We start from the raw sequence: 24,662 nt of genomic DNA on the forward strand, positions 1-24,662 counted from the left end.
GAAGCCCGTATGTTCGTACGTGTAAGACATTTAAATATCTTACATTGTGTCATAAAGGAAACAAGACATCAGAGGATACTCCAAGAGCATCGGAATTTTGTGACCCATATTACAATGCACAATTTGGCTTATAGTGCACATTCCATGTCCAGATTCCCAATGAAGTAGGCCTCGACCTGACATTAAGCTTTTCAGTGAGCTTTCTTGGACTACAAGTACTGTATTATGTCATGTTTCGTTCTTTACTATGGTATAATGCCATACATGCTAGAAAATGAAAATGTGCACTTGAAATGCAGCGAACAGTTGAACCTAGCCAGTAGCATGAAATTAAACACTTCGTTTCAAATAAATTGACTGCCTCAGCGGAAAAGATTAATAAAAGCTAAATCTTATTAGCATACCGACAAAAATAACTTCATTGTTCTGCAAGGCAATTAATGCTTGACTGTCAGGTTTCCCCTCCACACCGCACCAAGACCCTAGATCTGGGCTTGGTGCGCGTGCGTGAATCTGGCAACTTGGGCGTGCCAGTAAAATTTTTATGGGTAGCATCTTGCTGCTTGTTACTACTGCTTATACAGGTAACAGCCACATTCCAGTAGCCAGAAGTGGGTGAAGGTACTACTCATACATGACTCAACTGCACATGCACATGAGCCCGCTCGCAATTGCTCAAAAGAATCTTATGTAAACAGTTGTGATGTCACGCTCATCGGAAGCAATGTGTTATGAAGCACTGCACAGTCTTCCTAAAGCCTTTGACACATTTCGCTGTCAGCAGACGCTTGTATGAGCACTGTGTTTTGTTGTTGTATATGGTGCATTTTCTTCGCAACTGAAGTTTTATTTTCGTAATTTCTCTCGATCATGTTTTATTGCTGCAGTATTATTCTGTAGTAACAGGATACAGTAATATCCTTTGTTAGAGTATAGGTTATTACCATGTGAAATTGCAAAACTTTAACCGAAAACTAAAACAATGAAAAATTCCCAGAATTCTAAAAAATTCCTGGGTTTTCCCCGGTTTTCTCCCGGATGAAAAAATTCCCGGGTTTTTCCCAGATCTCCCGGTTGTCCTGGGTCATATACACCCTGTTATATATGTGTTAAGTTTTACAACATTTGGAAGTGTGTACAGTTTTATGCTCATGTGATAGGTTCCTTATTGGCATCTATCAGTGTTTGTAACGTGCGAGATACATAATTTATTGTCTCGCATTGTCGTCGTGAAATTTGACTTTTTTCCCCTCATGTTTTCATCACCAATAAAATATGTATTGACAAAAATTAATGTTTCCAAGACATATTTGCAATTCAATGACTATTTTTTTAAAGAAAGGCCTGCATGAAACACTAGTGCTTTTCCAAAAAATATACAATATCTTACAGGTTCTGTTTTTATGTGCTGGAAGTCCTCTCAAATACAAGTCCAGTGTACTAATCACTGCACTACCTTGCTCAGTCACACACACTGAAATAAACATGAAGCAACTAGTAACAACTAACTCCAGAATATATTTCCATTTTTTTTGTGTGTGATTGAAATTTATCTGCTGACTTGTCGCAGCTTTTCAGGATCCTTAATGCATAAATAGTTTTATTGAGCTTTATGTTAATATACCAGGTGATCAAAAAGTCAGTATAAATTTGAAAACTGAATAAATCACGGAATAATGTAGATAGAGAGGTACAAATTGACACACATGCTTCGAATGACATGGGGTTTTATTAGAACCAAAAAAATAAAAAAGTTCTAAAAATGTCTGACAGATGGTGCTTCATCTGATCAGAATAGCAATAATTAGCATAACAAAGTAAGACAAAGCAAAGATGATGTTCTTTACAGGAAATGCTCAATACGTCCACCATCATTCCTCAACAACAGCTGTAGTCAAGGAATAATGTTGTGAACAGCACTGAAAAGCATGTCCGGAGTTATGGTGAGGCATTGGCGTTGGATGTTGTCTTTCAGCATCCCTAGAGATGTCGGTCGATCACGATACACTTGCGACTTCAGGTAACCCCAAAGCCAACAATCGCAAGGGAGGCCAAGCATGACGAAAGTGGCGGATGAGCACACGATCATCACCAAACGACGCGCGCAAGAGATCTTTCACGCATCTAGCAATATGGCGTGGAGCCCCATCCTGCATAAACATCGTACGTTCCAGCTGGTGTTTATCAACCAGGCTGGGGATGATGCGATTCTGTAACATATCGACATGCCTCTCACCAATCACAGTAGCAGTTACAAAACCAGGAATCACGCATTTCCTCGAAGAAAAAAGGCCCGATGACAGTAGATGTGGTAAATCCAACCCATACCGTGACTTTCTCGTCATGCGATGGAGTTTCCACGACAGTTCTAGGACTTTCGATAGCCCAAATTCTGCAGTTGTGGGCGCTGACAGACCCTCGGAGCGTGAAATGATCTTCGTCGGTCCACAACACGTTACTCAACCAATCGTCATCTTCCGCCATGTTTTGAAATGCCCACACCGCTAATGCCCTCCGCTTCACTAAATCGCCAGGTAACAGTTCATGATGCCAATGGATTTCGTATGGATAGCATTGGAGGGTATGCCTCAGTGCCAACCAAACAGTAGTGTACGGAATAACGGTGCGACATGCGAGTGCACGAGCGCTGACTTCCCCGTGCATAGACAAACCCGCTACAGTCTCCATTTCTTCCTGAACTGTCTCAGCAGCATTACACCTTGTGCTCAGTCAGCCACTATGGGGTGTATCATCTAAACAACCCATGGCTTCGAACTTCGAAATCATTCTCGCCACAGCTGCATTTGTCAATGGACCTTTACCCATTCAAATCCCCTTCCTATGGCAATAGGATCATAACGCTGAACTAGCACATTCCCCATTCTGATAATACAGCTACACTAAAAGCACCTTTTCAGGTAACGTCAACATGCTGCGACTGCTAGCACATCTGATTCTCTCTCTCATTACAGCTCCTTTTATACATGATTGTCATGCGCAGTCACTGACATTTTACTGTCCAGCGCCATCTGTCGGACATTTTGTGAACTTTTTTTTTGTTCTAATAAAACCCTATGTCATTCCAAGCATGTGTGTCAATTTGTACCTCTCTATCTACCTTATTCCATGGTTTATTAAGTTTTCAAATTTATAATGACTTTTTGATCACCCATTATGTCACATGCAGGATGCACATCATTTTATGCCGGATCTACTGGCCCAAGACTTTAGCCTTGTTACCATCTACTACAAGTTTCAATATTATGAAAAGGATAGTTGCTACTCACCATATAACTGTGATGTTGAGTCACAGATAGGCACAACAAAAACAATCACAGCATAAGCTTTCGACAAACAAGGCCTTTGTCAAAAATAGATCGCCCCCCCCCCCCCCCCCCCACACACACACACAAATGCAACTCTCACGTACATGTTCACAGTCTTGGGCAGCTGAAACCGCACTATTAGCAGCAGCAGCAGTGCATCATGGGAGAGACAACTGGGTGTGGGTAAGGAGAAGGCTGGTGCGGGGAGGGGGAGGAATAGCAGGGTAGGGGTGGGGGATGGTGATGTGCTGCTGGGTAGCGTACAGGGAAAAGATGGAGAGAGGGTAGGGCAGCTGGTTCAGTCAAGAGTTTAGTCGGAAGGGAGGGTGGGGGGTATAGTGTGAAAGGAATGAAATAGGAAGGCTGGTTGTGTTGGTGGAATAGAGGGCTGTGTAGTGCTGGAATGGGAACAGGAAAGGGGCTAGACGGGTGAGGAGAATGGCTAACAAAAGTTGAGGCCAGGAGGGTTATGGGAACATAGGATATAGGCTGAGTTATCACTTGTGCAATTCAGAAAAGCTGGTGTTGGTGGGAAGGATCCATATGGCCCAGGTTGTGAAGCAGTAATTATTCTCCCAACCTTGTATGAAAACAAATCTCCCATGCCTTATCTTTCCAGTCACTCACCAACTCATAAACTCTCACTGTCCGGCCATCTCATCCCTCCACACACCCCAGCAGCACTTCACTGTCCCCAATCCCTACCCTGCTGCCTGATGCCTGATCTGTCTCCACCCCCCACCCCCCCCCCCCCCCCACCAGCCTCCACCTTTCCCCCACCAGGCACTGCTGCTGCTGCTGCTGCTCATGGCGTGTGGCTTCGGATGTCAGAGTCTGTGGCCGTGTGTGTGTGTGTGTGTGTGTGTGTGTGTGTGTGTGTGTGTGTCATCCATTTTTGACGAAGACCTTGTTGGCTGAAAGCTTATTTTGAGACAGTCTTTTTGTTGTGCCTACTTGGGACTCAGCATATTTTGAGACAGTCTTTTTGTTGTGCCTACTTGGGACTCAGCATTCCGCTTGATGGTGAGTAGCAACTATCCTTTTCATAATACTGTTACATTCCATCCTGGGTTTTCCACTGTTTGATTTTACTACAAGTTGGCTATTAATGAAACAATTGAATGTTGCACAGTTATGTATTGCACACTATTTTACTATTTTATCGTTATTTATAGTTAGCAACTTTAACTGGCACCACTCATTGATTTGGGTTGTGGCAGTGCTCATTTGTTCTTGTAGATTCTCTTTATTCCATCTTTTAGTATAACAGTAATGTCATCAGCAAATAATGCTGTTTCGGTGGTCTTAATGTTCAAGATAAGGTCACTAATATTGGTTAAAATAAGAAGTGTTTTCAATGCAGATCCTGTTCTTCCAGCACATATTCATGAGTAGCAATACCATGGCAATCAAAGACAACAAGCAATGTCAGTATGATATCACTGCAATTAGTGTACTTTTGTTTCGGGGCCACATCCATACACTCATAAGTCATCTCTGGTTATCAGAGTGTTGAAAAACTTGGGATTCATGGGCCATTCAACACATTCTGTGAAATATGGAAGCAGAATTGTATCTCTTCCACTGATAGTAACTTGGGCTTACATTTTAGACATTCTGTATGAATCCTGAATATAACAGAAAATTAAATATACAAAATCTCTGGCAATTCCAACATCTTCAGAAATTTTTCTTATTATAAGACTATAACATCATATTTCCAGATTTTGCAGTGTCTAAATAACAGCTGCACCTCCAGCTCCCACAAAACTGGTCCCTGTCTTGCTATAAAGGGACAGCAGAACCACTCCTTTATTTTATGTTTCTCACATGGCATCACCTCCAAACATCAATTGTTTTCAGAATGAGATTTTCACTCTGCAGCGGAGTGTGCGCTGATATGAAACTTCCTGGCAGATTAAAACTGTGTGCCCGACTGAGACTCTAACTCGGGACCTTTGCCTTTTGCGGGCAAGTGCTTTACCATTTGAGCTACCGAAGCACGACTCACGCCCGGTACTCACAGCTTCACTTCTGCCAGTATCTCATCTCCTACCTTCCAAACTTTACTGAAGCTCTCCTGCGAACCTTGCAGAACTAGCACTCCTGAAAGAAAGGATATTGCAGAGACATGGCTTAGCCACAGCCTGGGGGATGTTTCCAGAACGAGATTTTCACTCTGCAGCGGAGTGTGCACTGCAGAGTGAAAATCTTCTTTCAGGAGTGCTAGTTCTGCAAGGTTCGCAGGAGAGCTTCTGTAAAGTTTGGAAGGTAGGAGACGAGGTACTGGCAGAAGTAAAGCTGTGAGTACCGGGCGTGAGTCATGCTTCGGTAGCTCAGTTGGTAGAGCACTTGCCCGCGAAAGGCAAAGGTCCCGAGTTCGAGTCTCGGTCGGGCACACAGTTTTAATCTGCCAGGAAGTTTCATATCAGCGCACACTCCGCTGCAGAGTGAAAATCTCGTTTTGGAAACATCCCCCAGGCTGTGGCTAAGCCATGTCTCCGCAATATCCTTTCTTTCAGGAGTGCTAGTTCTGCAAGGTTCACAGGAGAGCTTCTGTAAAGTTTGGAAGGTAGGAGACGAGATACTGGCAGAAGTGAAGCTGTGAGTACCGGGCGTGAGACATGCTTCGGTAGCTCAGATGGTAGAGCACTTGCCCGCGAAAGGCAAAGGTCACGAGTTCGAGTCTCGGTCGGGCACACAGTTTTAATCTGCCAGGAAGTTTCATCAATTGTTTTGATTTGAAATTTCCCAATGACACATTTAGGTGTGAGCCCAAAGATGTCCTCCTCCACCATGGGGAGTGCAGGGCAATACCAAAAATAATGTGTGTTAAAATTAGATACTTTCTGTACAGGCCTCGCATTCATCTCATTGAAACCATTCTGACATATCTCAGGTTTTTTTAACCAACATAGCAATGAAATGGGCACAGATTTACAAAAAGTATAAATTACAGCATATAAATAAATAACATTTTTGAAAATACAGTGCTTTGAATGAATATAAAATCAAATGAACATGCACTGATGGAAGGAAGATAAGTGTTTATGTCTCACTGACAACTAGGTCATTAGAGACAAAACACAAGCTCAGATTGAGAAAGACCAAGGAAAGAAATTGTCTGCACCCTTTCAGAGGAACTAACTGAGTATTTGCCTCAATAGATTTAGGGAAATAACAGAAAACCTAAATCAGAATGGCCATTTGCCAATTTAAGCAGTTGACCCAGCACATGCAAATCCAGTGTGCTAACCATTGCAGTATCTCGCTCAGTCACACGCACTGAAATAAATGTGAAATAGACATGTAGTACTACTACTAATGCTACTATTTGTTTTTATGGATATTTGCTTATTTATATGAATATTTGCTTATTTAAAGTGCTTTTGTCCTGACACACGGTAAATGAGGAGGATGACAATTAGAGATTACCCTTTCCTACATATGACGTAAACTGATGAATTATCTAGGCAAAAGGGTTTCATTGATAACATAAAAATTATTACAAAAATGTGCATTCGGTATCACAAACCACATTGAATGTAGCATTAACGATCGGGGAAAAGTAACGTTTCACTAAAAATAGAAGACTAATTATTCTTTTGTCCCTTATATCAAATGAATGTTTGTGTGTTTTTATGACATACCGTAAATGCTATGTATTCAGACAATGAAAAATAATTGATTACTGAAAACTTCTCATAGATTAAAATAGTGACAAAGTGGGACACTCACCCAAATCATGCCTTCTGCAATCAATGATATATCCAGGGATAAAGTCCCAATCCAGTACATAATTTTAATCTGTCACAGAATTTTAAACAACTGCAGTAAAGTGAAAGATTTACTTCAGAAGGCAATTATTTACATTATAGGAGAGACGTATAAAGCAGCTCAGTAACACAATAGGAGCTGTTCTGTTAGTCATATAAACATGTTTGCTGCAACCACTTATGCTATTCATTTAAATAGGTTCGCTGCCACCACTTAACCTATTACCCTAATAAAATCTATTCCACACACACACACACACTTTTTTTTTGTTCTACTATAGTTATGACTAATGTTTAGATTATGAATCTCAAAATGTAGTCTATTACAAATGGCCTACCTTCAACAATTTCTTTTCCAAGGCTAGCACCCGGATAACATAGCGGTAGTCCCTTGAGAAGCGGTTCAAGTATCGAACAAGTGTCTCCATTGAACCTTCTATTAATGCCCAAGCAAATTTTATGTATGTCCACACAGTACGCCCTAGCGATTGTTCTAGAAAGAAAAATCATTTTATAATATTATTATATTTCTATTGATGGCTTCAATTGCATAAACAGCATTCACTTAGGATTAAGATGGCTTCTATGTCAAATAAACTTTTATTATATGTAATTTCCTTTCTTCTTTATAGTTTACCTCCTGTGTTTATAACATGACTTTCTATTTTTCTATTAACATATGCAGGCTTAGATTCAAGGGGAAAGGGGCAAGAAATAAGAGAACAAGCTTTATGAAAATAATAAACATTAATTTCACTGTGTAATAAAAACAAAAAAATAACCAAAATAAATGCACTCTGCTCAAAAGTGTAAATCTATGTAATGTAAATCTGCTGCTGAATAACATTTAGTACTATGTTCCTTGACTTTGTGCAATGTAACACAATAGGATCCTCCCAGGCACGCAAACAACAAACTGGTGCAATGTAACATGATAGTATGCATTCCACAAAATGGTTAAGACATTGCTGCCTGATTTTGCCCGACTCTTCATCAGATTCCTCTCTGAGGCCAACATTTAGGCTCATTTCGGACAATATTTAAGGCCACTGCAATCATTTCACTCCTGCCTCCTGGAGGAAAGTATTCATGCGGTGGGGGACAGCATGCATATTATGCATTGTTCTCTTAAATGAGCCAATAACTGAAATAATACGGGAGAAGGAAAGTTGCTACTCACCATACAGCGGAGATGCTGAGCCGCAATAGGCACAATAAAAAGATTCACACAATCATAGCTTTCGGCCATTAAGCCTTTGTCAGCAGCAGACACACATACACATGCACGTGCGCACGCCCACCCACCCACCCACCCACCCACCCACCCACCCACACACACACACACACACACACACACACACAAGCGCAACTTGCACACATGTCTGCAGTCTCAGAGAGCTGAAACTGCACTGCAAGCAGCAGCACCAGTGCATGATGTGAGTGGTGTCTGGGTGGGGGTAAGGAGGAGGCTGGAACGGGGAGGAGGAGGGATAGTATGGTGGGAGAGGTGGACAGTGAAGTGTTGCAGTTTAGGCAGAGGGCAGGAGAAGAGGTGTGGAGGGGGGAGGGGGTAAGTAGCGGAAAGGAGAGAAATAAAAATAAAAATAAATTAAAAGAATGGGTGTGGCAGTGAAATGAAGGCTGTGTTAGTGCTGGAATGGGCACAGGGAGGGGGCTGGATGGGTGAGGACAGTGACTAACAAAGGTTGAGGCCAGGAGGGTTACAGGAACGTAAGATGTATTGCAGGGAAAGTTCCCACCTGCGCAATTCAGAAAAGCTGGTGTTGGCGGGAAGAATCCATATGGCACAGACTGTGAAGCAATCATTGAGATGAGGGATATCACGTTTGGCAGCGTGTTCAGCAACAGGGAGGTCCACTTGTTTTTTTGGCCACATTTTGTCGGTGGCCGTTCATGTGGACAGACAGCTTGTTGGTTGTCATGCCTACATAGGATGCAGCACAATGGTTGCAGCTTAGCTCATAAATCACATGACTGGTTTCACAGGTAGCCCTGCCTTTGATGGGATAGGTGATGTTAGTGACTGGACTGGAGTAGGTGGTGGTAGGAGGATGTATGGGACTGCATTTGCTTCTAGGTGTATTACAGGGGTATTAGTAATGAGGTAAGTGATTGGGAGCAGGGGTTGTGTAAAAATGGACGAGTATATTGTTGAGGTTTGGTAGACGGCGGAATACCATGGTAGGAGGGATTGGAAGGATAGTGGGTAGGACATTTCTCACTTCAGGGCATGACGAGAGGTAATCGAAACCCTGGCAGAGAATGTAATTCAATTGCTCCAGTCCCAGATGGTACTGAGTTACGAGGGGAATGCTCCTCTGTGGCCAGACTGTGGGGCTTTGGGAGGTGGTGGGAGACTGGAAAGATAAGGCACGGGAGATTTGTTTTTGTACAAGGATGGGAGGATAATTACGATCAGTGAACGCTTCAGTGAGACCCTCGGTATATTTAGAGAGGGACTGCTCGTCACTGCAGATGCGACGACCACGGGTGGCTAGGCTGTACAGAAGGGACTTCTTGGTATGAAACGGGTGGCAGCTGTCGAAGTGGAGGTATTGCTGATGGTTAGTAGGTTTGATATGGACAGATGTACTGATGTAACCATCTCTGAGGTGGAGATCAACATCTAGGAAAGTGACTTGTTGGGTTGAGTAGGACCAGGTGAAGCAAATGGGGGAGAAGTTGTTGAGATTCTGGAGGAATGTGAATAAGGTGTCCTCACCTTATCCTACCTGCAGACAAAGGCTCCACCACCATAGTTCTGAACCGCAAAGATTACCTGGCAGAAGGAATCCATCAGCTGTCAGATACTTCCACCTACAAACCATGCCACAGTGATCGCATTCCAGCAATCCAGCAGGATCTCCAGTCACTACTCAAATCCTTAGGCCCATCCCAGAACCTCCCCCCAGAGTCCATCTCCCTACTTACCCCTACCACTCCCCGCACTCCCACCTTCTACATGCTTCCTAAAGTCCATAAACCCAACCAATCAGGATGTCCCATTGTGGCCAGTTACTGTGCCACCCCTGAGAGAATCTCTGCTCTCATAGAGCAACACCTTCAACTTATTACCCGGAACCTATCCTCCTATATAAAAGATACTAATCATATCCTTAACCGACTCTCCACAGTTTCTTTCCCTTTATCACATGGTGCCCTGCTTGTCACTATTGATGCCATCTCCCTGTACACTAACATTCCTAATGTCCATGGTCTTAATTCTATTGAACACTACCTTTCCAGATGCCCTATGGATTAAAAACCAACAACCTTCTTCCTAGTCTCCATGACCAACTATATCCTCACCCACAATTACTTCTCCTTTGAAGGCATTACCTACAAACAAATCCGCAGTATGGCTTGGGCACCCGCACTGCACCATCCTATGCTAACCTATTCATGGGCTATCTAGAGGAATCCTTCTAAAAACCCACAATCCTAAACCGCTCACCTGGTTCACATTCATTGATGACATCTTTGCTATATGGATTGAAGGTGAGGACACCTTATTCACGTTCCTCAAGAACCTCAACAACTTCTTCCCCATTTGCTTCACCTGATCGTACTCAACCCAACAAGCCACCTTCCTAGATGTTGACCTCCACCTCAGAGATGGCTACATCAGTACCTCCGTCCATATCAAACTTACTAACCACCAGCAATGCCTCCACTTCGACGGGTGACACCTGTTTCATACCAAGAAGTCCCTTCTGTACAGCCTAGCCAACAGTGGTCGTCGCATCTGCAGTGACAAGCAGCCCCTATCTAAATATACCGAGGGTCTCACTGAATCATTCACTGACCGTAATTATCCCCCCATCCTTGTACAAAAAACAAATCTCCCGTGCCTATCTTTCCAGTCTCCCACCACCTCCCAAAGTCCTACAGTCCGGCCACAGAGGAGCATTCCCCTCATAACTCAGTACCATCCAGGACTGGAGCTAATTGAATTACATTTTCCACCAGGGTTTCGATTACCTCCCGTCATGGCCTGAAAGGAGAAATGTCCTACCCACTATCCTTCCACCCCCTCCTACCATGGTATTCCGCTGTCCACCAAACCTACACAAATATACTCGTCCATCCTTACACAACCCCTGCTCCCAATCCCTTACCTCATGGGTTATAACCCTGTAATAGACCTAGATGCGAAACCTGTCCCACACATCCTCCTACCACCACCTACTCCAGTCCGATGACTAACATTACCTATCACATCAAAGGCAGGGCTACCTGTGAAACCAGTCATGTGATCTACAAGCTAAACTGCAACCACTGTTGTGCATTCTATGTAGACATGACAACCAACAAGCTGTCTATCTGCATGAATGGCCACCAACAAACTGTGGCCAAAAAACAAGTGGACCACACTGTAGCTGAACATGCTGGCCAACCCATGATACCTCTCATCTCAATGACTGCTGCACAGCCTGTGCCATATGGATCCTTCGCACCAACACCAGCTTTTCTGAATTGCGCAGGTGGGAACTTTCCCTGCAATACATCCTACGTTCCCGTAACCCTCCTGGCCTCAACCTTCGTTAGTCAGTCTCCTCACCCATCCAGCCCCTCCCTCTTCCCATTTTCCAGCACTAACACAGCCATCATTTCACTGCACACTCAGTTTTGATTTATTTTTATTTCTCTCCTTTCTGCTACTTACCCCCTCAACCCCCTCCGCAACTTCTCTCTCTGACCTCTGTCTAAACTGCAACACTTCACTGTCCGCCACTCCCACCATACTATCCCCTCCCCCTCTCTGCCCCAGCCCTCATCCTTACCACCACCCAGTCGCCACTCCCATCATGCACTGGTGCTGCTGCTCGCAGTGTAGTTTCAGCTCTCTGAGACTGCAGACTTGTGTGCAAGTTGCGCTTGTGTGTGTGTGTGTGTGTGTGTGTGTGTGTGTGTGTGTGTGTGTGTGTGTGTGTGTGTGTACTGCTGACAAAGGCCTTAATGGCCAAAAGCAATCATTGTGAGAATCTTTCTATTGTGCCTATTGCGACTCAGCATCTCTGCTATATGGTGAGTAGCAACTTTCCTTCTCTCGTATTGTTACATGCCATCCCGGATTTTCCAATAACTGAAATGTTGACTGTAGGGTTGGACCATAGGTTGGAGTGTCCTCTGCCATTACTGCAAAGCTATCAAATTACCTCCGATAGTGATGACAAGTATAAGATATTAGTACATGGTGGAAAGATGGATATGGAGTGTTAAAACACAAAAACTACCATAGTCACCGGTGCCGCCAAACTGGCTGTGTTCGAAACATGAGGGAAAAAAAAACATTTGATTGTAAACAACAAACATGTAGGGATAATTTGGAGGGGAAGAGTTGTGGGGGATGAGATGGTAAAAGTGGGGATCAGCCAGGGGGGGATCAGACGAGCGAGCATATGGGAGGGGGGCGGGCGGGAGGGGAGGGGAGGGCAGGGAAGGGGAGGGCAGGGGAGGGGAGGGAGGGAGGGAGGGAGGGAGGGAGGGGTGGGAGGTAAGGGAGCGGTAGGAGGTAAGGGGAGGGAGGGTGGGAGGGGAGGAAGGGAAGGGGAGGGAAGGAGATGAGGCTGGAGGTGAAGGGAAAGAGAGAGAGTGAAGAGGGGGAGGGAGATTGGGCAATGGGGAAGGGGGAGCAAGGGAGTGAGAGAGAGAAAATATGCCTGCATTTGGGAGTGGTAGAAGAAAGAAAAGAGGGGGGCGGGGACATAAGCGAGAAGGGAAGCTAGACAATGGAGGTTTCAGGCACAATATATTGAAGATACAATGCCCATCTGTGTAGTTCAGAGAAACCTTTGCTGGAAGAGAATATCCAAATGGTATGCATAGTCAGCAGCTATTGAGCTCATTTGTGTTGTGATGCACATCATATTTGGCAACTGGATATCAAGTTTGCAGTTTGCCACAGTTTAGTGGTACCCGTTCTCGTGAGCAGAGTGTTGATCGCTATGCCAGTACAAAATGCTGCACAGCAATTGCAGCACAGCTGACATATAAAATGGCTGTTTTCACACATGGCTCTGCATTTTATAGGGTAGGAAATGCTTGTGTCTGGACTGCAGTTATGTGTATGTAGGTGAATTATTCAGCCACCTACAATTGGCACAATGTGAGGTGAATTTGTTTGTGCAGCTGAACACTAGCTGGTGGCCCTAGAGCCCAGGGTGCACCACAGCTGGTCCAGTAAACTGACCAGTATGGTCTTGCCCTGTTGCAAAGGCAGTAAGCAAGGAACAACATGGGAAAATTCCCAGTGCAAGGAATTTGGATGGTAGGAATTTGGATGGTGACTGCTCACCTAATTAGAGAATAGAAGGTGCACCAGAAATGGCAGAGTGTTATGTAATAGGAAAAATCTTAATACATCCGCAGTCTCAGAAAAAAAGCCACATCCAATGAAGCAATAATAATTTCAATAACTTTAAGACTACGAAAGTTAATAACTTTCACAAAGAACTTCAGGATTAACAACTTTTAAATGCTTCATAAAAATGTCAACAATGTCTCAAACAGCACTGCACTATAGGTGTCATCCCCGACAGCTACGTATCTGTGTTTATTTTATTTATTATGTTTTATGTCATTTTAATTATACAAATGTTCATTAGAGAAAAGATAATAGAATGGGTAGACATAATCTCTCTCTCTCTCTCTCTCTCTCTCTCTCTCTCTCTCTCTCTCTCTCTCTCTCTCCACCAGGTCAATACGGTCAGTTAGTCAGCCATCTGATACAAGGAGCACAAATCCTTTTTAAAAAAAAACAGATTGAGATTTGAGGTAATATTAAAACAAAATATGTATGTCATGAGTCAAGGGAAGTGATCCAGGCCCTTCTGGCAGCCAGCAGGGCAAATGCAATAAAAGATAGTGATAGATTGAGGAAATGTCTCAGCCAGCTGCAAAGCCTGCCAAGTAGCAGTGGGGTACTCCACCAGGAAACAGAAAAATGACAACCATCAGCAGGGCACCACTACTGCAAAAAAAGCTTGGCAGCTTATCATCACATTTCCATAGGCCAAATCAGTGTATTCAGAATGGAGGCATAAGAGGAGTAAATTCATGTCAAGGCAAATGAAGAGCATACTGAAATTTGGTCATACTCTTTTATAAACCATATCTTAGTCATCATGGCTGTAACAGTTCTTTCTCTGTTACAAGCCATAAGAGTCAGTGACATACTAATGTCTACATGTTAGGCCCCAGGAGCAGACAACATTCCATTAGAACTAGTGATAGCCTTGAGAGAGCCAGCCATGACAGAACTCTACCATCTCATGAGAAAGTCGTATGAGTGAGGAGAAATACCCTCAGACTTCAAGAAGAATATAATAATTCCAATCCCAAAGAAAGCAGGTGTTGATAGGTGTGAAAATGACTGAACTATCAGTTTAATAAGACACGGCTGCAACATACTAACATGAATTCTTTGCAGACGAAAGGAAAAACTGGTAAAATCCAACCTCGGGGAAGTTCAGTTTGGATTCCGCAGAAATGTTGGAGCGAGTGAGGCAATACTGACACTACGACTATCTTAGAAGAAAGATTAAGGAAACACAAACCTACATTTCTAGCATTTGTAGACTTAGAGAAAGCTTTTGACAATGTTGATTGGAGTACCCTATTTCAAATTCTGAAGGTGGCAGAGTCAAATACAGAGAACGAAAGGCTATTTATAATTTGTACAGAAACCAGATGGCAGTTATAACAGTTGAGGAACATGAAAGGGAAGCTGTGGTTGGGAAGGGAACGAGACAGGGTTGTAGCCTATCTCAGATGTTATTCAATCTGTATATTGAGCAAGCAGTAAAGAAAACAAAAAAAAAAATTTGGAGTAGGAATTAAAATACATGGAGAAGAAATAAAAACGTTGAGGTTTGCCGATGACATTGTAATTCTGTCAGAGACAGCCAAGGATCTGGAAGAGCAGTTGAACGGAATGAACAGTGTCTTGAGAGGAGAATATAAAATGAAGATCAACAAAAGCAAACCAAGGGTAATGGAAGGCACTCAAATTAAATCAGGTGATGCTCACGGGATTAGGTTAAAAAATGAGGCATTTGAAGTAGTAGATTATTTTTGCTATTTGGAGAGCAAAATAACTGATGATGGTCAAAGTAGAGAGGGTATAAAGTGCAGATGGCTATGGCTAGGAAAGTGTTTCTGAAGAAATTTGTTAACATAGATTATAGATTTAAGTGTCAGGAAGTGGATGGATGGATATTAGTGTTTAACGTCCCGTCGACAACAAGGTCATTAGAGACGGAGCGCAAGCTCGGGTGAGGGAAGGATGGGGAAGGAAATCGGCCGTGCCCTTTCAAAGGAACCATCCCGGCATTTGCCTGAAGCGATTTAGGGAAATCACGGAAAACCTAAATCAGGATGGCCGGAGACGGGATTGAACCGTCGTCCTCCCGAATGCAAGTCCAGTGTGCTAACCACTGCGCCACCTCGCTCGGTGTGTGTCAGGAAGTCTTTTCTGAAAGTATTTGTGTGGAGTGTAGCCATGTATGGAAGTGAAACATTGACAATAAATAGTTTAGACAAGAAGAGAATACAAGTTTTTAAAATGTGGGGCTACAGAAGAATGCTGAAGATTAGATGGGTAGATCATGTAACTAATGAGAAGATTCTGAATAGACTTGGGGAGAAGAGGAAATTTGTGACAGAACTTGACTAAAAGAAGGGATTGGTTGGTAGGACACGTTCTGAGACATCAAGGGTTCACCAATTTAGTATTGGAGGGTTGTGTGAAGGGTAACAATCATAGAGGGATACAAGAGATGAATACACTAAGCAGATTCAGAAGGATATAGGTTGGAGGAGGTACCTGGAGATGAAAAAGCTTGCACAGGATAGAGTGGCGTGGAGAACTGTGTCAAACCAGTTTCTGGACTGAAGACCACAACAACAACAACAACAACACAAGTCAGAGAACCTAGTATCGTTATTTTCCAGAGCATCCTTCCTAGTAGCCTATTTGGTGTTTTGGAAGGTAGGAGACAAGATACTGGCAGAAGTAAATCTGTGAGGACCAGGCGTGAGTCGTGCTTCGGTAGCTCAGATGGTAGAGCACTTGCCCGCGAAAGGCAAAGGTCCCGAGTTCGAGTCTCAGTTAGGCACACAGTGTTAATCTGCTAGGAAGTTTCTTGATGAACTGACCCACAAGTTCATTTTCTAGGAACCTAACACGACTGCGGAACCAGGGGAATACTACTGTCTTCCCATTGTCATTGAGGTCTATGAGGAGATCATGAATGTGCATTACCAATGAGTGCCAGGAACAAAGATGGATTATAGCATGTAGGTTGCAGATTAAGAAAGACTTACATGACTGGGAACAGGTGTATTGAAGAGCAAGTACGGTGGTCACCAAATCCACCATAAAGACACTGCGTCCACCAGGCAGGTAGTGTTGCTCAATGCTCCTGTTCGATCTTCAGCTCCTGAGTCATTAGTAAAAATTACTTCTAAATTGGGGTGTTCACCAAGTACAAGGTGAACACTTTGCAAAACCGTGAGGTGGTGTATCACATCCTTTATGCCAGGAGAAAGATACAAGTGAATTTGACGATTAGGCATGTATCATGCGTGTGTTTCCAGTAGGGACATAGTTCATGGATTGGAAGAAGGTAAGCCAAAGTCAGAACAAGTAGACTGAACTGAGGTGATATTGGAATTTTGGACTGTGGCCACATTCCTAAATGTTTTATTTCCATATCAGGAAAGAGACTGTGTTTGTTCAGTTGTTCTGTTAGGCTATGGATGTTTATAGCATAGTTGGAAGGGCCTCTACAAGAAGGCTGGCCATGGAGCTTGGCCAGAAGGCACAATCACAGGGCTGATTCCACTGTAAAAACACGAGTCTTAGCAGATGGTCTCAATGCTGTGAAGCGGGCCACTTGTTGCAGTACACTAACCCAGCCTTGCACCATGGTATTCACAGTGCATCGCTACATGGCTGGTGATCAGTACCCAGATGTTTACTGAAGCTAGGAAGCACTTTGGCATGCAGTAGATGTGGCTTTAGCAACCACACCTCCACAATGATGGGGATCACTTGTGAATAAACTTAAGGAGGTGCTGGACGTATGGAAAATTTATATCTGATGATGAACTACAGTCTCAAATATTGAAATTTATTCCTGAAATGACAATGTGGAGGCCAAACCCAATAATAGGGATCATTTGTGAATAGATGGTGCAATTCTATGAACTTCTGCATCCTGAGAAGGACTTTTTGGTTGTTTGCTCTGCATCTTATCACAGGCTGCATACGTAGCACTCAAACTGCTTGGCTACCAGTTTTAAGTAACGTCAAACCTCCAGCTCTACAAAGATCAGATGCTCTCCTGAAGATCTGGATAAACATTCAGAAGAACCCCAGCTACCCATACACAGTGATATATTAATAGCAGAACATCAGTGTCTGAAGTCAAGAAAACCACCTTGGGTTTGTAATTGTAAACTGTCGAAGCTGTATTGGTAAAGTACCGGAACTTCAAGTGCTGATAGAAAGCACCGAAGCTGAAATCGTTACAGGCACAGAAAGCTGGCTGAAGCCAGAGATAAATTCTGCCGAAATTTTTACAAAGGCACAGACGGTGTTTAGAAAGGATAGATTGCATGCAACCGGTGGTGGCACGTTTGTTGCTGTTAGTAGTAGTTTATCCTGTAGTGAAGTAGAAGTGGATAGTTCCTGCGAATTATTATGGGTGGAGGTTACACTCAATAACTGAGCTAGGTTAATAATTGGCTCCTTTTACCGACCTCCCGACTCAGCAGCATTAGTGGCAGAACAACTGAGAGAAAATTTGGAATACATTTCACATAAATTTTCTCAGCATGTTATAGTCTTAGGTGGAGATTTCAATTTACCAGATATAGACTGGGACACTCAGATGTTTAGGACGGGTGGTAGGGACAGAGCATCGAGTGACATTATACTGAGTGCACTATCCGAAAATTACCTCGAGCAATTAAACAGAGAACCGACTCATGGAGATAACATCTTGGACCTACTGATAACAAACAGACCCGAACTTTTCGACTCTGTAAGTGCCGAACAGGGATTCAGTGGTCATAAGGCTGTTGCAGCATCCCTGAATATGGAAGTTAATAGGAATATAAAAAAAGGGAGGAAGGTTTATCTGTTTAGCAAGAGTAATAGAAGGCAGATTTCAGACTACCTAACAGATCAAAATGAAAATTTATGTTCCGACACTGACAATGTTGAGTGTTTATGGAAAAAGTTAAAGGCAATTGTAAAATGCGTTTTAGACAGGTACGCGCAGAGTAAAACTGTGAGGGACGGGAAAAACCCACCATGGTTCAACAACAAAGTTAGGAAACTACTGCCAAAGTAAAGAGAGCTTAACTCCAAGTTTAAACGCAGCCAAAACCTCTCAGACAAACAGAAGCTAAACGATGTCAAAGTTAGCGTAAGGAGGGCTATGCGTGAAGTGTTCAGTGAATTCGAAAGTAAAATTCTACGTACCGACTTGGCAGAAAATCCTAGGAAGTTCTGGTCTTACGTTAAATCAGTAAGTGGCTCGAAACAGCATATCCAGACACTCTGGGATGATGATGGCATTGAAACAATGAATGACACACGTAAAGCTGAAATACTAAACACCATTTTCCAAAGCTGTTTCACAGAGGAAGACCGCACTGCAGTTCCTTCTCTAAATCCTTGCACAAACAAAAAAATGGCTGACATTGAAATGAGTGTCCAAGGAATAGAAAAGCAACTGAAATCACTCAACAGAGGAAAGTCCACTGGACCTGTTGGGATACCAATTTGATTCTACACAGAGTACACGAAAGAACTTGCCCCCCTTCTAACAGCCATGTACCGCAAGTCTCTAGAGGAATGGAATGTTCCACACGATTGGAAAAGAGCACAGGTAGTCCCAGTCTTCAAGAAGGGTTGTCGAGCAGATGCGCAAAACTATAGACCTATATCTCTGATGTTGATCTGTTGTAGAATTTTAGAACATGTTTTTTGCTCGAGTATCATGTCGTTTTTGGAAACCCAGAATCTACTCTGTAGGAATCAACATGGATTCCAGAAACAGCGATCGTGTGAGACCCAACTGACTTTATTTGTTCATGATACCCAGAAAATATTAGATACAGGCTCCCAGGTGGATGCTATTTTCCTTGACTTCCGGAAGGTGTTCGATACAGTTCCGCACTGTCGCCTGATAAACCAAGTAAGAGCCTATGGAATATCAGACCAGCTGTGTGGCTGGATTGAAGAGTTTTTAGCAAACAGAACACAGCATGTTGTTATCAATGGAGAAACGTCTACAGACTTTAAAGTAACCTCTGGCGTGCCACAGGGGAGTGTTATGGGACCATTGCTTTTCACAATATATATAAATGACCTAGTAGATAGTGTCGGAAGTTCCGTGCGGCTTTTCGCGGATGATGCTGTAGTATACAGAGAAGTTGGAGCATTAGAAAATTGTAGCGAAATGCAGGAAGATCTGCAGCGGATAGGCACTTGGTGCAGGGAGTGGCAACTGACCCTTAACATAGACAAATGTAATGTATTGCGAATACATAGAAAGAAGGATCCTTTATTGTATGATTATATGGTAGCAGAGCAAACACTGGTGGCAGTTACTTCTGTAAAATATCTGGAAGTATGTGTGCGGAACGATTTGAAGTGGAATGATCATATAAAATTAATTGTTGGTAAGGCGGGTACCAGGTTGAGATTCATTGGGAGAGTCCTTAGAAAATGTAGTCCATCAACAAAGGAGGTGGCTTACAAAACACTCGTTCGACCTATACTTGAGTATTGCTCATCAGTGTGTGATCTGTACCAGATCAGGTTGACGGAGGAGATAGAGAAGATCCAAAGAAGAGCAGCGTGTTTCGTCACAGGCTTATTTGGTAACCGTGATAGCGTTACGGAGATGTTTAGCAAACTCGAGTGGCAGACTCTGCAAGAGAGGCGCTCTGCATCACGGTGTAGCTTGCTCGCCAAGTTTCGAGAGGGTGCGTTTCTGGATGAGGTATTGAATATATTGCTTCCCCCTACTTATACCTCCCGAGGAGATCATGAATGTAAAATTACAGAGATTCGAGTGCGCACGGAGGCTTTCAGACAGTTGTTCTTCCCGCGAACCATACGAGACTGGAACAGAAAAGGGAGGTAATGACAGTGGCACGTAAAGTGCCCTCCACCACACACCGTTGGATGGCTTGTGGAGTATAAATGTAGATGTAGATGTAGATGTAGATGTGAACTGCACAACATCTTGAAGCCTCCGACATCAACATCAATGAAGTATGGAGAACTCAGTGGGAAGAATCGTCAATGTTCAACGGTCATTTGGTTGAAAAGCCTTCCATGCGCGTTCCAGGTTTCACACTCCCCAAACGCCTGTGGAGAACCATCAACCTCATCCAAACAGGACAAGGAACTGCAGATATCTAAAGCACAAATGGGGCTGGGCAACACCTCCAGATTGTGACTGCGGAGCTGCACTGCAAACAAAAAAATCACATTGTTGGTGAATGCCCAAGACGAACCTTTGGGGGATCAATAAATGACATCCACCATGTATCACCTGAAAGCCTCAACTGGATCAACAGACTGGACTTAGAAATCTAAGAACTTGTGTAATGTGTATATATTTTAGCATAATACTTGAGACATTTGATTCTGTATCTGTATTTTACTTGTCATTTCTTACACTGTATACCCTTAAAATTATGTATTTGATCCAAGCTCTGTATCATCATATGATAAACAAATAAAATAAATAAATTTGTGATTAAACCTTAAAGGGTATAGGATTTAAGGAAATTTATATTTGATGATGAACTACAATTTCAAATACTTAAATTTATTTCTAAAATTCAGCTTAACTGTAACAGGTACACGTGTGCTACCTAAACTGGCATACGATAACCTGTGATGGACCAGGACTCGAACTGAAAATAAACTTCAGTATTTGAAACTTTAGCACACCACCAAATATAAATATATATAAGGCAAAGACTGTCCGTGACTTCTCATTGACTTTATTCTAAAAAGCCTGTACAGGAATCCTGAGACATGGAAGTGTGACTAAATTAATTAATAACCTACTATGAGGAGAATACATAGGTGTGTGACATGTGGAAGCTTGGGGTCAGTCTGCGGAGTATGCTTGGATAGCCTAAGTGGTAAGGTGACCACTCACAAGACGCAGGAAATCCAGGTTCACGTTCCTTTCCAGTACATATTTTCAGATGTCACTTTAGGTAATACAGCTACCTGTATACCTACCACAGTAAAGTTAAATTTCAGGTATAAATGTAAGGAAAAGGTAATGGTGAGTAACCAAAAGCAGAGAGCTGACATAGGGCCAACTTGACATTAAATTGAGTATCCACTGGATGCTGAATTGAAGGAAAAGAAATAGCAAGGGAATAGGACAGCAGTACAGAAAGAGGATAAATACTGTTACGTCTACAGCCCCCACAGTCATCATGTACATAATCACAAGGGAGTTGCGAGTGCCCTGGCTGATCCATACATGATACTGATTCAGACATGTGACTGACCCAACAACCGGCCAAACCTGTGAAACTGCATGCCTAAAAAGTGCATTGGTTCCTGGTTGCCTCCATATTTCTCTATAATTTCTCCATGACAATCAGCAGAGGTGTTAGAAAAATCTGGCACTCACTGGTGAAGGGAGCCCAATACCAATGATCTCAGTTCTATTACAGATGTACCCATGCCCACCTCCTGTATGTACTGTTGTTGTTGCAGGAGTTGTGCAGTTGTTCGTAATGAATGCCTAGAGGGAAAATTAATAGTGTACAGATGGTTGCGTACTATCTGAGTCAATACAGGTCTCCCTGTTGCCTACAAAAAGGCAGCTTGTATTTCTGTGGCATTCTCCTTGGGATACCTATGAACTAAAATTTGTAGGTAGCAGTTATTAACTAATATCAACCATTGTGAGGCACACACTCAATGTCCTGAGTTTCTATACCAGTGAAATATTCGAAAGACATTACTGTGAGGTGTACATTCATTCAGTGAGCTACTTCACGTGGTGACGATCCTCCTCGCTGTAAAGCAGCAACACGTGATTGATGTAAACTTCAAATGACCCTTTGAGGCATGTTTGACAGACTACACAGCATGTGTAAGTCACATTGTGCTATTCACTATTGGAGATACAGTGGGTTCTACTGAACTGCATTGAGAAAGCAGGTTTACTTTTACCTCCACTACACAGTTCCTGAATTGATGGAGGAGCTATAGCAAGGCTACTCAAGATAACACAGGGGACAGACTATACAATCAATTATTTTAATAATAAAAATACTACAATGTGTGAGCCTCATCAGTAGTACAACAAAAAAATACAAATATGCAATCCACACAGAGAATACTTGCTTTTGGATGTTTGTGAGCTGCGTCGTGAAGATGCAGTTGATCTGTGTTCATCAAGTCCCTCTGTTTTCATCTCTTTTTCTTCACCTAGAGCTGCTTCTTGTCCATCAGTTGTATCCTTCCCTTCCTGAACACAAATATTATGAACATTGTACACACTGTCAGATTTGGCACAGAATTCTGCCTTCCTAATGTATGAATTTCAAATGTATTAACAAGAGATAGAGGAACATATAAAGACAACAATCACTAGTTATTTGCACAAATAAAGTACATAACTTTGTAGATATTGCCTCTGAACATGCAATTTAGATAAAAACTACAATAATTTATTGAATTACCAGTGAATAATGGGATAGTAAGTTTTTACAGTTAGTTACAGTTTTCTCAAATAGTAACTACCAGAAGTTTGTAAAGTTTACAGAAATGGTGGAATTAATAGTTAAATTTTGAGTTCACTTCTAATGTGTGTTTACCACTTGTTTTTAAGTTCCATACCTGCTCAATGCATCATCCAAATTTGTACACCCAACTGATTTCTACGCAAAACTGCAAACAGCAATGTATATAACTACACTAATGCCTTGTTTCAAACTGAGGCTTCCATAAATCACATATAACAGAATTCCCCACTGGAACACAACATTGTTAAACAATGTGTCTCTTAGCAAGTGGCTAAAACAATTCCAAAGCAATGATATTGGACATTATAACCTGCAAGGCAGCTGGCTATCTCTGTTCCAGGCTGTGATATGCAACACGTGTTCGATCTGACTCGCCTGACTCCTTTTAGCCATATTTGTACCAATCATTCTGAGAGACTGAAGTTCTTTTGCACTGCCTAACCTTTATGTTCAGCTCTTGTACCCCTCCCACAAAATACAATTTTTTAGTAAAATATGTATTCTTATTGACTTTAAACCATCCTCAAATTCTGGCACCCAGTGCCTAGCTTGATCATTCTCTACAGAGTGCTCCCTATTCAAAAGAAACAAGGTGTCAACAGAGACTATGATTACATCCATTAAATACTGTCCTTTGACAGTTGAAGAGGAAACGAAAAGAGCATGACAAAATTCTATTGAGCTTCCAGCTTTCGTCATAAATCAAGGCTTGCTGTAGTGAAGTGGCCGAAGTTTTGTCTCACATCTGCAACACATCCATGCAACAAGGAGTGTTTCCAGACAGAATGAAATACTCTGTAGTCAGGCCCCTGTACAAAGCAGGGGATGCTACAAATGTGTCAAACTATTGCCCTATCTCTCTATTAACAACATTTTCAAAAGTCCTAGAAAAAGCTCTGTACAATAGGATTGTGGCACACCTTGGTGACCTGAACATCATTAACAGTCAGCAGTTTGGTTTTCAAAAGGGAGTTTCAATAGATAACGCAATTTTCTCATTCACAAATGATGTTCTAGAGTCTATAAACAGCAAGAGGCTGCCAATTGATGTCTTATGCGATCTATCAAAGGCGTTCGACTGTGTAGATCACCAGATACTCTTCAAGAAGGCCTGTCATTATGGAATTACAGGACCTGTAGGGAACTGGTTAAAATCGTACCTCGAAAATAGGAAGCAGATTATTCTAGATGTTTCAGATAGTGTATCACAATATATAGTGGACTCTGAGTGGGGAATTGTGCAGCATGGAGTGCCACAGGGATCAGTGCTTGGGCCCTTGCTGTTCCTCATATATGTTAATGACCTGCCTTTATCCATCAATAAGCAGTGTAAATTTACAATGTTTGCTGATGATACGAGCATTGTGGTGGATAATGCGTCAACTACTGACTTAGAATCTGAGGTCAATGATATCCTTAAAGAAGTTCTGGGTTGGTTTAGTATTAACTACCTTTCAGTAAACCTGAAAAAAACAATTTTATCCAGTTCCAGACAACCCACAAAAACCCAAAAGAAATAGTTATCACACAGAATGATCAGATGATAAAGCAAGTGTACTTATCAAAATTCCTAGGCGTATACGTGGACAGTAGGCTGAACTGGGAACATCACGTTCTACAAACACTAAAACGGCTGATGTCGGCAACATTTGCTTTATGAATTTTGTCATGCTTCAATGACATTACCATCTCAAAGTCAGCTTACTTTGGCTATTTTCATTCAGTCATG

At 42.5% G+C, this 24,662-nt stretch overlaps 1 protein-coding gene across 1 annotated transcript in view; it reads right to left on the bottom strand.

The window, feature by feature from the left end:
• Window positions 1–24,662, bottom strand: part of LOC126485089 (piezo-type mechanosensitive ion channel component) — a 699,946-nt gene that overhangs the window by 209,440 nt on the left and 465,844 nt on the right. The window contains exons 31-32 of the mRNA XM_050108694.1: window positions 22,533–22,656; window positions 7,441–7,595 (exon numbers count right to left, since the gene is read on the bottom strand). Of these exons, the coding sequence (XP_049964651.1) occupies window positions 7,441–7,595; window positions 22,533–22,656 (279 nt within the window). The remainder of the gene's footprint in view (window positions 1–7,440; window positions 7,596–22,532; window positions 22,657–24,662) is intronic.

The sequence above is a fragment of the Schistocerca serialis genome, chromosome 6, assembly GCF_023864345.2.
Source record: "Schistocerca serialis cubense isolate TAMUIC-IGC-003099 chromosome 6, iqSchSeri2.2, whole genome shotgun sequence".
Lineage (NCBI taxonomy): Eukaryota > Metazoa > Arthropoda > Insecta > Orthoptera > Acrididae > Schistocerca > Schistocerca serialis.